Consider the following 16210-nt stretch of genomic DNA (forward strand, 5'->3'; position numbering starts at 1 on the left):
CTCCTACGCCACTGCTGCTCCTGCGCCACTGTGCGGGGTCCCCCAGCACTCTTTACCTATTTGTAAGTATGGGCGGCGACAGCAGTTTCAGCCGCCTCGGGACAGCCTGCTGGGCTGTCAAGGCTACCAGCTGCTGCTGCATCCCAGGCTTCTTCTTAACGGGCGCTTTTGATGACTCTCTCAAGACAGAGCTGCTGGGCGTGGGGACCCCCGGGTGCGCCTGGCATAGGGGGGATCAGGGTGAGTGGAGAAACGCCCGTCTTCTCTTTTCTCTTCACCTGTGTCAACCGAAAGAAGATTTTGCTCTCTTTGTGTGGGAAGGACTTGAACAGTCGCCCCAGGAATGTTGGTGAAGCCCTACTGGGCACGTTTCAAATGGTCAGGCGTGAATGCTGTTTGCTCTTTGCTTTTCTAAGAAGAAAGCACCCAAGTCATTGAGCCAAGGATTCAGTAACTAGCGTTCTCCTCTAGATTTTTAGCACTACAATTCATCCCCCTCCCGTCTTAACTCCTTGTCATATTATTAACACCATCTGAATTTGCTGGTTTCTATATTTCATAATGCCTGAGATCCACAGAATCTCATGACCAGTTCAGCATATTCAAATCTACTTCAGGTGGGTGAGTGCTTCTTGAGTGGCAATGTGGCAAACTGCATTCGATCTATGGGGATGGATATCCAAAAGTAGGTTGGCCTGGCCTGCAACCAGTGGGAGACTGGGTGGGGACATGGGGGTAGCCTCCCTAGGAAACTCTATGGTAAAACCAGAGAGTAAAACTGAAAACTGGACGGCCAGTGGGGATTTTTTAAATCTGCCAGTTCCCGGAGTTCAATGTTTGCTGGGGTCTTGAGATCTGAGGGAAGCAGAGGCGTTCCTCCCATTGGGCAAAGTGGGCAGTTGCCCAGGGCGCCCATTTGTTGTGGGCACCAAAAATGCAGGTTCATTCATGTGATTTTTTGTATTTTCAGTGTTTTTTCCATTTTTGGTCTGCAGGGGCGCAGTTTTTAGGCTAGCAGCACCAAAATTTCAGGGGGTTTTCGGGAGACTCTCCTGATGATATAATTTAGGTTTGGTGAGGTTTGGCACAGGGGGTCCAAAGTTATGGACTCCCAAAATGGGTGCTCCATCCCCCATTATTTCCAATGGGAGCTAATAGGAGATGGGGGCTACATCTTTGAGGGTCCATAACTTTGGACCCCCTGAACCAAACTTCGCCAAACCTGGGTGGTGTCATCAATAGGGACTCACGAAGATACTCTGAAATTTTGGTGCTGCTATCTTAATAATTGCACCCTGAAAGCAGGCACACCCTACATTTCCCCAGATTCTCCTTTTAAATCCACCCCCTTCCTGCCAATGCTTGTTTTCTTTCTTTTATTCCTCCTCAATGCCTAATAAAGTGTTATTATTATTATTATTAAATCCAAATCCCTTCGGCATGAAATTTAAAGGGAGAATCTGAGGTCCCCAGTTTAAGACATTGAAAGTGTGATGCTGTTTCAGGGTGGAGAATCCACCTCAATTAAAGAGATCACTTTCAATAAAAGAGCTTAATTAAATTGGGGACCCCAGATTCTCCCATTAAGGTGGATTTGGGTAAAGGAGAATCCTGGGGTTCCCAGCTTTAAAACACCATTGAAATGATGCCTGTTTTGGGGGTGGATTCCAGCATCACTCTGTTTGTAAACTAGGGAGCCCAGATTCTCCTCTTTTTAAATCCACCTTAAAGGGAGGAATCTGGGTTCTCTAGCTTTAAATAACATACTGAAAGTGATGCTATTTCCCCAATTGGGGACTGGATGACAAATAACCATAGCAGTAATAAAACATTTTGAAAAGCATTTTGAAAATGTTTTCAAAAAAATATTTCTGCTGTGTGGCATGGCCCATTGCGGTGTTCAGATTTGTGAGTTGGGGCATGTTCTATAATGAGATGGTGACTTTGAAACGACCTGGTGGAAAAAATCATTGTTTGGTCACGGTGGGGGAGGGTGGCTGCCCATGGGGGGGGGAGAGAAGCATCAAATTCAGGTTTTGCCCAGGGCTCCAGTTTGCCTAGGTACGCCACTGGAGGGAAGGAAATTTAAATAAAAATGTAAGGTCTGAGTTGCACTGTTTCCTTCTGTCTTTTTATTGTATTTTCATAGAACATCTTAACCCTTTGCTAGATAGTCATCTTTGCTACATAAAGGCAGTTTAAAGCGTCCCAAATAGATAAATGAGCATCAAACTGAAATCCAGCTGACGGCGCTATTGCAATTTAATATCTGACTCAGGCCCAATATGCCTGGGGCACTTCCCGCGATGCTCCTAGCCTTGCAGTGCCTTCACAGTGGGGTCCCCTCATGTTTATTTGTTTAAATTCAAGGAGGTCCCCACCTGCTTGCGGGACTTGCCTGCCCGGACTTCCAATTGGCTCCCCTGCAGTTGCAACATTGCTGGTATTTTGTGCAGTCCTTTGAATGAAATATCAATGAAAAAAAATCAATATTCCATCCTGAGACAAGCATCTCGAAACCACTGCCAGCTTCCCTCCCTCCTCTGGCCCAGTGCTGCAGCTGCAGGAATCTTCCCTCCACTGACACTCCAGCTTGGACATCGGAAAGGCGTCTACTCATGAGTTGCTTGTAGACAGCGGAGCTCCGTTCTCTGCAAACAATTCGCCCCTTCCCCATCTCAATGCTGGCGTGTTTTACTTTTGGATCCCTTCAGAAAAACATTTTTTTTAGGCACTGCCGTATTGATAGTCCTCAAATCGCTATTGTGCTGACTTGAGAAATATCAATATGACATTTTTGTTTCTGGGAAAATGTCACCTGTCTGATCCCTGCAAATACCTGTGAGGAGGGGCGGGGCGGGAGGACCGGACGGTGCAAAACACTGAAGCGAGATAAACCATTGGTTTCCCCGCTCTTACTAACCAAGAGGCTTCTGGGATCAGTGCTGCATTTGTCTCCACGAAGGAAAGTTCCATTGCTGTGTGGCAGAGCAACAGTATATAATTAGCCTTAGTCTTGAAGACCACTTACGCTCCATGCAAATATAAAGGGTCCACAGTTCAAAACAAGGTTGTCCCTTCTAAGTCAGAGTGCTTCAAAGAGTGCTCTGTTTATGATTTCCCTGTTAACCTCAGCTTTTTTACCCAGTAACAGTCTGTATGGTGCAGTGGTTAGGAGGAGGTGGACTCTAATCTGGAGAACTGGGTTTGATTCCCCACTCCTCCACATGAGTGGCAGACTCTAATCTGGAGAACCAGGTTTGTTTCCCTGTTCCTCCACATGAAGCCTGCTGAGTGACCGTGGGCTGGTCCCAGTTGTCTCAGAACTCTCTCGGCCCCACCTGCCGCACAAGATGTCTGTTGTGGGGACACGAAGGGAAAAGAGTTTGTAAGCCACCTTGGGATTCCTTACAGGCGAGAATGTTGGGATATAAACCCAAATTCTTCTTCTCTTCATCAGAAGGATGGGCTCCTGGCAGCTGAAACAAATGTTTCAAATGTCCAAATGTCCCATAGAAACAATTATGTCAGATTGTCCCCCCCCCCCCCCCCCGCCCTTCCGTGTAAGACTACCAGTGGCAATGGGAGCCTTAACTGCCTGTTCAGAAACTTTTTTCCAGTTGGCAGAAAGCTACCTCTTTTTATTTAGTTGCGCCAATTTTTGATCGTTGCATTTGCTTTCCTTATTCCTCCTCCCCTGTTCTCCAGAGCGTAACACATAATCTCTCTTAAGCTCTCGTTTGTGAAGAAAAATAAGCCTGCGATTAACTGCATAAGGATGTTTTTCTGACCAGCAGAGCTAGTCAAAGCTCTTGATATCCCTGGCAAGATGGCTTGCCATTTCAGTCCTGTGTTAACTGCTTCCTCACCATGCGCTTAACCATTAAATTAGAAGAAGAGGAAGTGTTTGGATTTATATCCCGCCTTTCTCTCCTGTAAGGAGACTCAGGGCGGCTTACAAACTCTTTCCCTTCCTTTCCCTACAGCAGACACCTTATGAAATAGGTGGAGCTGAGAGATTTCCGAAGAACTGGGACTAGCCCAAGGTCACCCAGCCGGAATGTAGGAGTGCGGAAACAAGCTGGTCCACCAACTAAGACTCTGCCACTCATGTGGAGGCATGGGCCGTTTCCCCACTTTTAAAAATGACGTCGGTTTCATCCGGCGTGGACCTTTTCAGCCCGGGGATTGTGTTTCCCGGCTTCCCCACTGCCCCACACTCTGCGTGGGATCACTCGCTGCTACTCGCTTCAGCAGCGCCAGAAATGACGCGCGCTGAGGGGGCGCGAGCGGCAGAGTCGGGGCAGCTGCGTTGCCGCCGCCCCTGTAGTGGGGAGTGCCGCTGGACCCCGTGCTACTTGGCAAGAGTAGCGTGCAGCAAACAGTGAGTGGGGAAAGGCCCATGGATAATCAAACCCTGTTCTCCAGATTAGTCCACCTGCTTGTAACCTCTGTACCACACTGGCTCTTAAATTACCTCAGTCATTCAAACCATCATTCTTGAATGGAAGTCTCCACTTTGTACATTTTGAAATATAACCGACTTCTTGTGTACTGTAAAGAGGGACCATTCCTCCAACTAAAAAACCAATTGCTGTGAAGGTCAAAAATATCAAGGGATTAGGATATAGATGTAGGTTAGATGTGGGTTAGATGCCCAATGAGGGCATCTTGGGCCAGTTCTAGTCAGTTGTTTTGAGGGTAAGACACTGATCTCAGTTCCATGGAGAAACAGCAGAACACAAATGTAAAAACTACAGTTCAAATTAGAGATGGTAAACTTGCGGACATTTTAAATCACCGGGGAGAAAAAACCAATCCCCCTATTTTTTCAGAAAAATATAGACATTTGGAGGGGAACAATGGAAATATATTCACTTACTTTCTTATTAAATCTAATCTTTTTGAAGCATATTCACTTACTTTCTTATTAAACCTAATCTTTTTTTTTAACCGATTTAACAACATAAAATAATAATTTAATACTCTGCGTATAACTGTACGATTTGGCACATTTCTGGAATTTGAAGTATAAATACAAACATACCAAATATCTGAGAAACAGTCGCAAACTACACCTGATGCTACCTTGTACAACCACAGCACAGATTTCTTTACTTTTTGTTATCTGAGAGGTAGGAAATAAATAAAAATTCAAATCAAATAAAAATAAAAGTTTCGTAGGAGCTTCGCTTTCCATCAGTCCTCCCACCTCACAGGGTGTTTGTTGTGAGGGGGGAAGGGCAAGGAGATTGTAAGCCCCTTTGAGTCTCCTGCAGGAGAGAAAGGGGGGATATAAATCCAAACTCTTCTTCCAAACCAGGGGGCATACATTGAAAATGCTGGGGGGAAGAATTAGGACTAATAAAAGGAAACACTTTCACGCAACGTGTGATTGGTGTTTGGAATATGCTGCCACAGGAGGTGGTGATGGCCACTAACCTGGATAGCTTTAAAAGGGGCTTGAACAGATTTATGGAGGAGAAGTCGATTTATGGCTACCAATCTTGATCCTCTTTGATCTGAGATTGCAAATGCCTTAACAGTCCAGGTGATCGGGAGCAACAGCCGCAGAAGGCCATTGCTTTCACATCCTGCAGGTGAGCTCCCAAAGGCACCTGGTGGGCCACTGCGAGTAGCAGAGAGCTGGACTAGATGGACTCTGGTCTGATCCAGCAGGCTAGTTCTTATGTTCTTATGTTCTTCTTCTCCCCCTGATTTAAAAAGTCCTCAGAAAAAAAATAAACACACCCCCTCCCCATTTTTCTGGGGTTTTTTCCTTTGCTTCTCTCATCCTAATTTGCGTAGCTTGGCACAGACAAAAGATATACCTTACAAGTGCGTAAATGGTAGTTGATTTGATGCTGTGAAACTATATCAAGATTTGGAGCTTCCCTGATGGAAAAAAATGGTATTTTTTTTCCCTAAGCAAATCATTATTTCAGCTGTATTGCATCTCCAGCGAGGCATGTAGTGAAAACCCAGCAAAGTGGCCGGCTGTCTTTCAGAATCAGCATATGGAGCTGCTAATGGTGTGTGTTTTGGAAGCAGCAAGGGAGAGATCCAAGGTGGCCCCACGGGGGGTTGACAGAGAGTCTCCGGAGTACCTCCGGTACCACTTAAATCAATTTGGTTCTCCGCTTTCGCACGGCATTTCCTCTCAAATGCTCCATGCGCCCAGGGGCGTCTTGCGCACCCCGTGAAATCCCCCTTAAACGTATTTTTAATAGCAGTGCCTTCTCTGCCTCTCCGCAAAACCCGTCTCGGCCTCCCTCCCACGTTCACCTCGTTCCCCAAATTTAATGGAATCGGAGCATCTTTTACCAGGATCTCCTGTCCCATGTATAGAGCAAGTATCAAGCGTTCAATGCTTCTCACAGTAATTTCACCAACTGCCCTCTATGGAGGCGGATATGGTTCGTGCCAGGTGTTCGCAAGTTGGGCCTGGCTTTCCCTCAGTCCACTAGGAAGGGTAAGCTCTTGAATCTGAAGCCATCCTGAGCTTCCGAGAAGTTCCAACCAACTCCATTCATCCCTTCCTACGCTCCCTCTCATAATCTGATACGTGTGTGTGTAGTAAGAGAGAGAGAGATACCCTCTGCAGATGTTACATCCTCATGTGCTCGTTGTGATGCTTCAGTTATCCGCGTTGCCTGAACAGGAGCAATTCTTATATTTTGCACGTGTGTACGTTTTAGTGCCCTGACCTCAGAGGTGGGATCCAGCAGGTTCTCACATGTTCCCGAGAGTAGGTTACTAGTTATTTGTGTGTGCCGAGAGGGGGTTACTAATGGGTGATTTTGCCACGTGATTTTTGCCTTAGTTACGCCCCTCCTTTCAGCAGTAGCGCGCAGAACTTGAAGCAGTTTAGCAGGAGGTGCACCGGCGTGCGTGGCAGCCTGCGCCTGCGTGCATTCGTTTCCCGCCCAAGGGAATGCCCTGCCCCCGGAATGCCCGGCCACACCCCCGTCGTGCCCCACCCAGCCCCATTGGCGCTATGCCACAGTTTGAATCCCACCATGGGAACCTGTTACTAAAATGTTTGGATCCCACCACTGCCTGACCTGAATGGGTCAGGGTACCCTGGTCTCCTCAGATTTTGGAAGCTAAGGAGGGTCAGCCGCGGTTTGTACTTAGATGGAGGGCAGCCAGTGAAGTCCAGGGTTGCTGCACAATGGCTTGGCTACATCGTAATGTCACCGCAGGTTTGGTACGCACAAGCCAGAACTTTGGAAAATCTCATAAGAACATAAGAACTAGCCTGCTGGATCAGACCAGAGTCCATCCTTTGGGAGCTCACGTGCAGGATGTGAAAGCAATGGCCTTCTGCTGCTGCTGCTGCTCCTGAGCACCTGGTCTGCTAAGGCATCAGCATATGGAGCTGCTAATTGTTGGATTGTGTGTACACACAAGCAGAATATACATGCTGCCCCTGTTCAGACAACGGAGCGTACTGAGATCTACACTTGGTTGCTGGCCGCTGGGCACCAGTTGATATAACTTCCGGCCGCTTGGTACTAGTTGGTATAACTTCTGATATAACTTCTGAAATGTAAAGGAAAAAAATGATTCCTTTTTAATTACTGGATTTAAATAAGAGGTGGGGTCAGTGCCCTGAAAGACAGAGAGGGGGATCGTGAGGGTATGCAGTCTTCCTTCCTCTTTATAGTAAGTGGTCTTTTAGACATCATGAAGGCTACATACAACACTATAAACAATAAACTGCAGGAACCTGCTAAAATGCTGCATCTCTTGCAATATTATTGTCATCTTTCACCAACTGATATAGAAGCATATGATGTTAAATGTAAAACAGAAAATGTTTATATAGATATGCTCAGTGGTGGCTAGTGCGGAGAGGAGGAAGAATAATAATAATTTGGATTTATATCCCACCGTTATCTCCTGTAAGGAGACTCAAGGTATCTTACAAGAGTCTTTTCCTTCCTCTCCCCACAACAGACACTTTGTGAGATAGGTGGGACTGAGAGAGTTCTAAGGAAACTGACTGGCCCAAGGCCACCCAGCAGAAATGTAGGAGTGCGGAAACACATCTGGTTCACCAGATAAATCTCCACCACTCAGGTGGAGGAGTGGGGAATCAAACCTGTTTCTCCAGATTAGAATCCACCCTGTTCCTAACCACTACACCACGCTGAAGAAGGTGGTGGGAACACAGCTCTGTGGATGAGTTGGTGGTAGCTCCTCCCCTTGAACAAGATGATGCTTTGTGGACTCCCAGTTATCCCCCTTATGCACAGTGGGAGGGGCAGAGGCTGCGAGATGCTAAGAACTTGCCTCCATTCCAGCGCCAGATTAACCTACCAACGGAATGGCTCTTTCTGCCATTGCAGCTTTGGTAGACGCAAGCCAGAATCCTGGGAAATTTAATTGTTGTATCGTGTGTACACACAAGCAGAATATATACGCTGGCATATGCGACAGGCCCCACATTTTCGAGAGCCCTACACAAAACGTTGGCAAGCTGTCTGTTGAAATGGGCATCCCACCGTGTTTTCACGATCTGGCCGCTTTTAAATGGTAGTTTTCTGACTTTTGGCATTTGAAATCGATACTACGTGTAAGGAGTAGGATTAATGCTGCGTCAGACATTTGTCAGTATCACCTGGCTGTATGGCGAATTGGGAAAAAAATGAATTCCTTTACGATGCAAGTCAATAATTTATGTTTTAATATTTATGTATGTTATAAAAATTAGGGCCCCTTTAAAAGATATGCGACAGGTTTAGCACTGACTTAATCCTTCCCTGCTCAGTTGCCAAGTGGGGAACAGACAGAAGGAACATCTGAGTCAGAGTTCTCATTTTTACCCGCTGTGATCCTTCTACTACACAGGTGTCAAACTCATGGCCCTCCAGATGTTATGGACTACAGTTCCCATCATCCCCTGCCAGCATGATGCTGGCAGGGGATAATGGGAACTGTAGTCAATAACATCTGGAGGGGCGTGAGTTTGACACCTATGTTCTACTATATAAGAGATGACTGAACTAGCTGTGTATTCAGCGATGGTCACAGATTTCCATTAAGTTAAACCTCTGGCCATTGTTGGCTGCTTTCTGCTGCTTCCTGTTCCCTTACCTGTTTAGTACCTGGATCAACATCTGTAGGGCTGTGTCAAAGTTCAGCATACGGTGGGGCTGTCCCGCTTTCTTCCAGGAGATGGTGGGGCTTTGTGCGCAAAGGGATTTGGGTGCACGATACAGTAGTGTTGCTTCCGGATCTCTGCCTCTGTAAGGGAGAAGATTGTATCGTAGCACAGAGCTGAAAGGCAGGTTTTATCGAGATCAGGGAGTTTTCAACTCATGCCTTGACAGCCTTGCTTGGCAGCGAGTTTCTCAAAGTCTGTGGGACTTCCTTGTGAGAAAACCTGAGTCCGACCCGGCTACTGGAAGCATTTAATGGTTTCATCGGGGAAGAGGTTAGCTACACAAGCTGCAGCCTGGTTGTCAGTCTTTCTTCGTCAACCAAATCAAAAATGGATTGGGGAGGTGCAGATGTGAGATTGTATATGTCTAGGAACTCTAGAGAGACTAAAACGGGAGAACACATTGCTTGACAGATGATCACTGGAATTTTAAACTTTGTTTTTGTTTGTTATCACAATGTGGATTCTGGAATTCTTGCCTGTGATAAAAGATTTTCAAAATATTTCAGTTACGATTTTATTCTGAGTCAGAGGCTATACACAAAATAGTGCCAACACACACACACACACACACACACACACACACACACACACACACACACACACACACACACACACACCCATTCATGCATACTACTAGCTTCTTGGGAGCTGTTCTCCCATGTGGTGTAATGTCTTACTTTCCATCCAATCACAATCTTGTTCTGTGAAGTAGTAATATTGGTATAGTCCGATGACTCATTTATGCTTTAGGCTCAGTAGAGATGCCCTATAAGCAGAGGTCGCCAACCTATGACGCTCCAGATGTTCATGGACTACAATTCCCATCAGCCTAAATTGGCCATGCTGGCAGGGGCTGAGGGGAATTGTAGTCCATGAACATCTGGAGTACCACAGGTTAGCCACCCCTGGCCTATAGAAACACGTGAAGCTGTCTTCTTCCGAGTCAGACTTTAGGTCTCCCAGGGTCATTATTAAGAACATAAGAACAAGCCAGCTGGATCAGATCAGAGTCCATCTAGTCCAGCTCTCTGCTACTCGCAGTGGCCCACCAGGTGCCATTGGGAGCTCACCTGCAGGATGTGAAAGCAAGGGCTTTCTGCGGCTGTTGCTCCCGATCACCTGGTCTGTTAAGGCATTTGCAATCTCAGATCAAAGGGATCAAGATTGGTAGCCATAAATCGACTTCTCCTCCATCAATCTGTCCAAGCCCCTTTTAAAGCTATCCAGGTTAGTGGCCATCACCACCTCCTGTGGCAGCATATTCCAAACACCAATCACACGTTGCATGAAGAAGTGTTTCCTTTTATTAGTCCTAATTCTTCCCCCCAGCATTTTCAATGGATGCCCCCTGGTTCTAGTATTGTGAGAAAGAGAGAAAAATGTCTCTCTGTCAACATTTTCTACCCCATGCATAATTTTATAGACTTCAATCATATTCCCCCTCAGATGTCTCCTCTCCAAACTAAAGAGTCCTAAACGCTACAGTCTCTCCTCATAAGGAAGGTGCTCCAGTCCCTCAATCATCCTCGTTGCCCTTCTCTGCACATTGTTGTTCACTCTGAGTGCCAGACCAAGGTGTCAAGAAAATGTCTTTCACATCATCTACTACCTGATCATCTACTACCTGATCTACTACCTGGAGATGCCCAGGATCGAACCTGGGATGTTATATGTGAAAAGCAAAGGCTCTGCCATCATTAATTAATTAATTTTATTCAGATTGTATGCTGGCCTTCCCCATGGCGCGGGCTCAGGACGGTTTTCAACACATAACAAAATCAAAAATTTAAAACAGCGGTGAAAAGAGATGGCGACTGATAATTAATATTAAAACAATTCCTGTCTATAATCAACCATGTGTAAGGAATGCTGAGAGTGGAGGGCGTACAAATGGAAAAGGAGGGAACAGCTGTTTCTTACAGACCCTGCGGAACTGTGCTAAGTCTTGTAGGGCCCAGGTGTGTTTTTAGGCAGAAAGTTCCTCCAGGTTGAGGTCAGGGCTGGATGTCTTTCAAGCCAGGAATCACCAGCAGAATGTCACTTGCTGAGCACAATGCTCTTTGGGGGACTTACTAGTAGAAGCGGTCATGCAGGTACAATGGTCCTAGAACTGTTAGGGCCAGCGGTAGAGGCATAGCAAGGGAAAGTGCCCGGTGTACTGGTTAATCCTCCACCCCTGCCACGCCAACATTCACCCCTGCCCTGGAATGCCCCCGGAACGTCCTCACCACGCCCCCACAGGGGCACACACCTGGTGCATCGTGCCCCCCTTCGGAGCTACGCCTCTGGCCGGTCGTCCTGCAGGTACAATGGCCTCATTGGCCTCCCTCACCTTCTATCTAATATTTTCTCCAGATCTTTTATTTATTTATTCATTCATTCATTCATTCATTCATTCATTCATTCATTCATTCAACTTTTATACCGCCCACCCCCTTGATGGTCCAGATGTAAAACTGCCATTTGAATTAATCTTTTATTATGTCCAATATGTTCCATCCGTCTTAGAGTCAAATTCTGCCATTCCCAGTGGGAATCGTAGGCAGGGGGATTTTTCAGCCTTTCGACAGAGTCCTTGCATGCAGTAAGGAAGGCAATCTGAAACATTGTGTGTTATTCGACCCTGATTTAACTTCCTTCTTTACTTTCCCAGGTGTTTTTCGAGATCTGATCACCTGGCCCTCCATATGAAGAGACACATCTAGATGGCTCAAGGGGGCCCAGATGCAGTCAAGGCCGAAACATCGTGTGGGGAAGGGGTAGAATGGAGTTCTGCCTTTCAGGAAAAAAAGGACTTGATCACATGTAAACCTCTGTACGCAGACTGTGCACTAAATGCCGTCAACCATACTCAACGATGAACATCCATTCCTTGCGCCTTGCTTCTCTGGAAGGCAGAAGACATGTGCGAGAAAATGGGCTGCAGGAGTAGTCAGTAAGACGACAGTGGCTTACGACATTTCAGCAGCCGGGAATTTGTAATTCCTTGTTTATTGCCAATGGAAATAAAAGGATACGGAAGCCGATTTCCTGCAGAGGGACGGGAGCAGGATGAGCTTTTGTCACTTGCTTCTCGGTGAAGTTTGATCGAAGCGAAAGCTGACTTTGGAGTTGCGTATTTGTAGCACTAACTTTTCTTTTGAAACGGATTTTGGAGGGGAAACGAAGGACCTAGAAAAACCAAATCCGCGTTTGGTAGCCAAAATCTTAACTCCTTGATTCGTTTCCGGCTCTTTTTTTGTTTTGAGATCCCCTTACAGACGACGACGCATCGAGACTCTTCGCTAACACTTTGATCTGCTCCCGTTTGGGTTCTTCTTCGTAGAGCTGAGCTGTCCAGATACTTTTTGTCAATACCCGATGGCCTTAATTGGCAAGTAAACTACGGAGTGACACTTAAGGGTGCGCCAACCACCTTTATTTCTTGAACCTGGGTAGACTTGGTCAACAGTTGGTTTTCTTTTCTTTGTTTCCTTCCATTTTGATACTTCGATTAGAAAGCGGTCGTGCGCAAGAGGGGGCTCAGAAACTGCTGGTGTGGTTTCACAGTGGCTAGCCACAGCAAGCGTCTCCTGAGCGACGCCACAGTGTATCTTTAGAGGCACCACCAGATTTGCCATAGTTCAGACTTCCTCTTTAATTGCCTATTGAAAACTTGATTGGGGGTGTTGGGGGCAGCTTGTTTGCAAGCTCGAACCTTCTTTCTCCATGTTCCGCAGAACTCATTTCCTCACCCGGATACCTGTCTTGGATTTTATCACTCAGGCGCGACATCAGGTTTTCCTTCTGCACCACATTGGGGGCGGGGGGGCGGGGGGAAAGCATGTTTGTTGCAACCGGTAACGATTGGTTGGCAACTCTGGTTGCTTGTTCTCGCTAGCCCTTTTTTGCCCCAGTCAAATATCTGGTCACTGATTTGTGTGTGTGGCACCGACAAAAGATAGATTTTTGGGTCGAGAAGATCAGTAGAAATACATAATCATCTTGAGTGGGAAAAACGAGAATCGCTTTTGATTACAGTGACAGGACCTACCTAGGTTCTCCTTTCCCATTGGTCAAGATGATGACAACTTTCCCATTCTCCTAACATTGTACAGTAGACTGAAAGGGATTGGCTTTTTTTTTTTTTTTTTTTGGTGAGTACCGACTTCTTTCAAAATGACGAGTGAAAGTGAACATTATCGACCGATAATGTCTGGGTCCCCGTTTGACCAGCGGTCATGCTATCGTCGGGGTTGATGGAAGCCTCGAGCTCACTTTTTGAATCTTGTAGATAATTTGATGGTTGTGTCTCCGGGTGGGTTAATTTCCCTATACTTTATTCACACGCACACACAGAGAAATGTTATATACGTACATGATGTCTCTTTCTATCTAGTTGGAGCTGGCACGAAATCCAAAGACTCCCTTTTCAAACTGTTTCTCACGCAGGTGGAGAGCTAGTCATTGGGGATGACCGTGTACAGTGAATAACGGGGACCATCGATCTGAGATGCACTGATTGAATCAAAATGCGACTCTTCCTGGGCTGCTGCTGCTGTTCTGTCCCCTCAACTAGCTCACTGCCCTTCTTTTGACTGTTTTTTGACTCGCCGACTGTTCAGTAATTTCCTAATTTCTGTTTAGGATGCAAAAACTTTACACAAACTCTTTTTTTATACCGAATATCTGAAGCTGTATAATGTAAGTGCAGACACAGGGATTCTTAGCACTTGGGCCTGTTTTTGGCTCCTGCGCCCTCCCCCCCCTCCCCTCCACCACCCTCAAGCTTTGTGTTCACCAAAATACTGAGTTTTCAAAATAAGGCTCTTTTTGGATCACAGTTCCTGCACACGCTGTGACTGTCAGTGGATGTTTGGCCTTTACACTAGCAAAGGTCTGGCCCTTAACAGCGAGATGAGAAACGGACCAATATCTAACCATCTCTTACGTGAGGGTGATTTATCATTAACTTTGAAAGACGAAGGAGAGATCTAAGTTTTTATTCCAAAGATTTATGGTTAACCGTGATTTTTTTTAAAAAAAAAGATACTGGAGCTGCGCTTGCTGACAATCTTATAGTTCTTAATATCTGTGTTTGCATATTTTCTGTTCCACCCAGGGGTTCAATGGGACTTTTGACAGCTCTGTAGTTTGGCATTTAAATATAATACAGGAATTTCAGGATATCAACAGTCCCATCCTAAGCAGAGTTATACCCTTAAAGTCCACGGAAGTCAATGGGCTTAAAAGTGGGTAAGGTTGCCAGCCAGTGACTGGCACCTGGCAGGACCTGGTGGGCAGCGACATGGAGGGCACTGTCATAGAGTTTCCAGCAATTCCTAGTGTTGTGACATCACTTCCTGTTTTCCCAGGAAGTGATGTAACACCATGTCACCCATGTTGATTTTTTTCCCCTCCATTGTTCCCTAATGGCCTACTGAGTGGTGGGAGCGGTCAGGGCTAAAACCACGAATTTGGCCACTGGAAATTAGCCCAAGGAGGGGGTTCACTCTGCTTAGGATTCCATGGCAGCTGCGGGAGATCACAGAACATCCAGGCAGGACATTAGCTGAGAAAAATCTGCTCTTGTTGAGGAGATTCTTTTTGTAATATCTTACATTGTGTGAACATATCTGTCATGACAATAGTTACTTGGGTATCAGTATCCACGGGGTGTCATCACCTGAACTGTTGTTAAATGTGTGTGCCTCGAGAATTCGTAGTGAATCACGTGCAAGAATCAGCGGCAATTTAATGTAAGCCTGTATTTTAAATAATCGAAAGTGGCAGGAAAGACAAGGGAGCAAGTAAAACGAACGGAACGATATTGACTTACCTCCCGTTGACATTTGTGGTCTTGCTAACATCTCTCTTAAATGCAGCCAAATGTGAAGTCTTTAGCGCTCTTCCAATTACTGGCTCATCTTAGCCTATTTATAGCGAAAATGTTCATGTCGCTTTCTCCCTTGTGGTTCCTAGTAGGCCTGAACCAAAAGATCCATCTCCATAGCCCCACAATGGCAGGTTGGATTCTGGATCATCACTTTAGCCTCTAAAACATAGGTGTCAAACTCACGGCCCTCCAGATGCTATGGACTACAGTTCCCATCATCCCCTGCCAGCACGATGCTGGCAGTGGATGATGGGAACTGTAGTCCATAACATCTGGAGGGCCACGAGTTTGACACCTGTGCTCTAAAATGATTTGGCTCTCTCTGTAACAGCTTTCCAGCCTTTAGTAGAGGGGACCTTTTGGAGTAAGACCAATTGAAATAGATTGGACTCATTTCCAAGTACAGCTGCCTAGAATCCACCTAGCATTGGTGCCAGGGAAGGAAGAGACCACCATACTTTTAACAGCAGAAAGGCGAAGAAGGATCCAGCTGCCCTACAAACAAATCTTGATTGGTGAAGGCTGCTAGGTCAGATCTGAACAGGTGTGTAGCCATTGCTGACTGGCCGGCAGTGCCGTATTGTGGTCCACAGCAACTCATGATCAGTACTACTGCCTGATAGGTCACCGTACACCTGTACAGCGCTGACCTAACCACAAGCTTGTCTTTGCTTCCACCTCACACTATCTGCCAGCACCACCTATTTCTTCCCGATTCAGTATAATCAATCGTAAAGTCTATATGTAGCTCCAGAAACTCATTGACCCAACTTACCTTGAGTGAACTCCACCATTCAAAATGGTGCACAATAGTTGCAGCAAAGATCAGGGAACTGGGTTATGACAGTGACTCCTTCAATATGCTAATCTTTACTGAAACTTTTGCCCTCATTAAAGAGAGGCTGCTAGCAATGGACTATCAACAACTGCAGAGCTTGGCAAATAAATCTTGTTCACCAACGAATATGTCAATTCCTTTCACGCAGGGATACCCAGCCTATTATATTACAGTGCTCACAAATCCCATACACAGGAGAGCCTATATGCTGGCTAGATTTAACATCATGCCATCTCTGCTACATAGAGGATGACTTAAAGGTCTTCCAAGCGATAAGAGGTTCTGTACCTGTAGCCTAGGACAGCTGGATTCCATCCCACACATT

At 46.1% G+C, this 16210-nt stretch overlaps 1 protein-coding gene across 1 annotated transcript in view; it reads left to right on the forward strand.

The window, feature by feature from the left end:
* KLF7 (Kruppel like factor 7) overlaps positions 1-15209 on the forward strand; it is a 59120-nt gene extending 43911 nt beyond the window's left edge. Inside the window, exon 5 of the mRNA XM_048484449.1 lies at positions 11826-15209. Within this exon, the coding sequence (XP_048340406.1) occupies positions 11826-11877 (52 nt within the window). The 3' untranslated portion in view covers positions 11878-15209. The remainder of the gene's footprint in view (positions 1-11825) is intronic.
* The last annotated feature ends 1001 nt before the right edge of the window (positions 15210-16210 follow it).

This window comes from Sphaerodactylus townsendi, linkage group LG02 (assembly GCF_021028975.2).
Source record: "Sphaerodactylus townsendi isolate TG3544 linkage group LG02, MPM_Stown_v2.3, whole genome shotgun sequence".
In the NCBI taxonomy this organism is placed as follows: domain Eukaryota; kingdom Metazoa; phylum Chordata; class Lepidosauria; order Squamata; family Sphaerodactylidae; genus Sphaerodactylus; species Sphaerodactylus townsendi.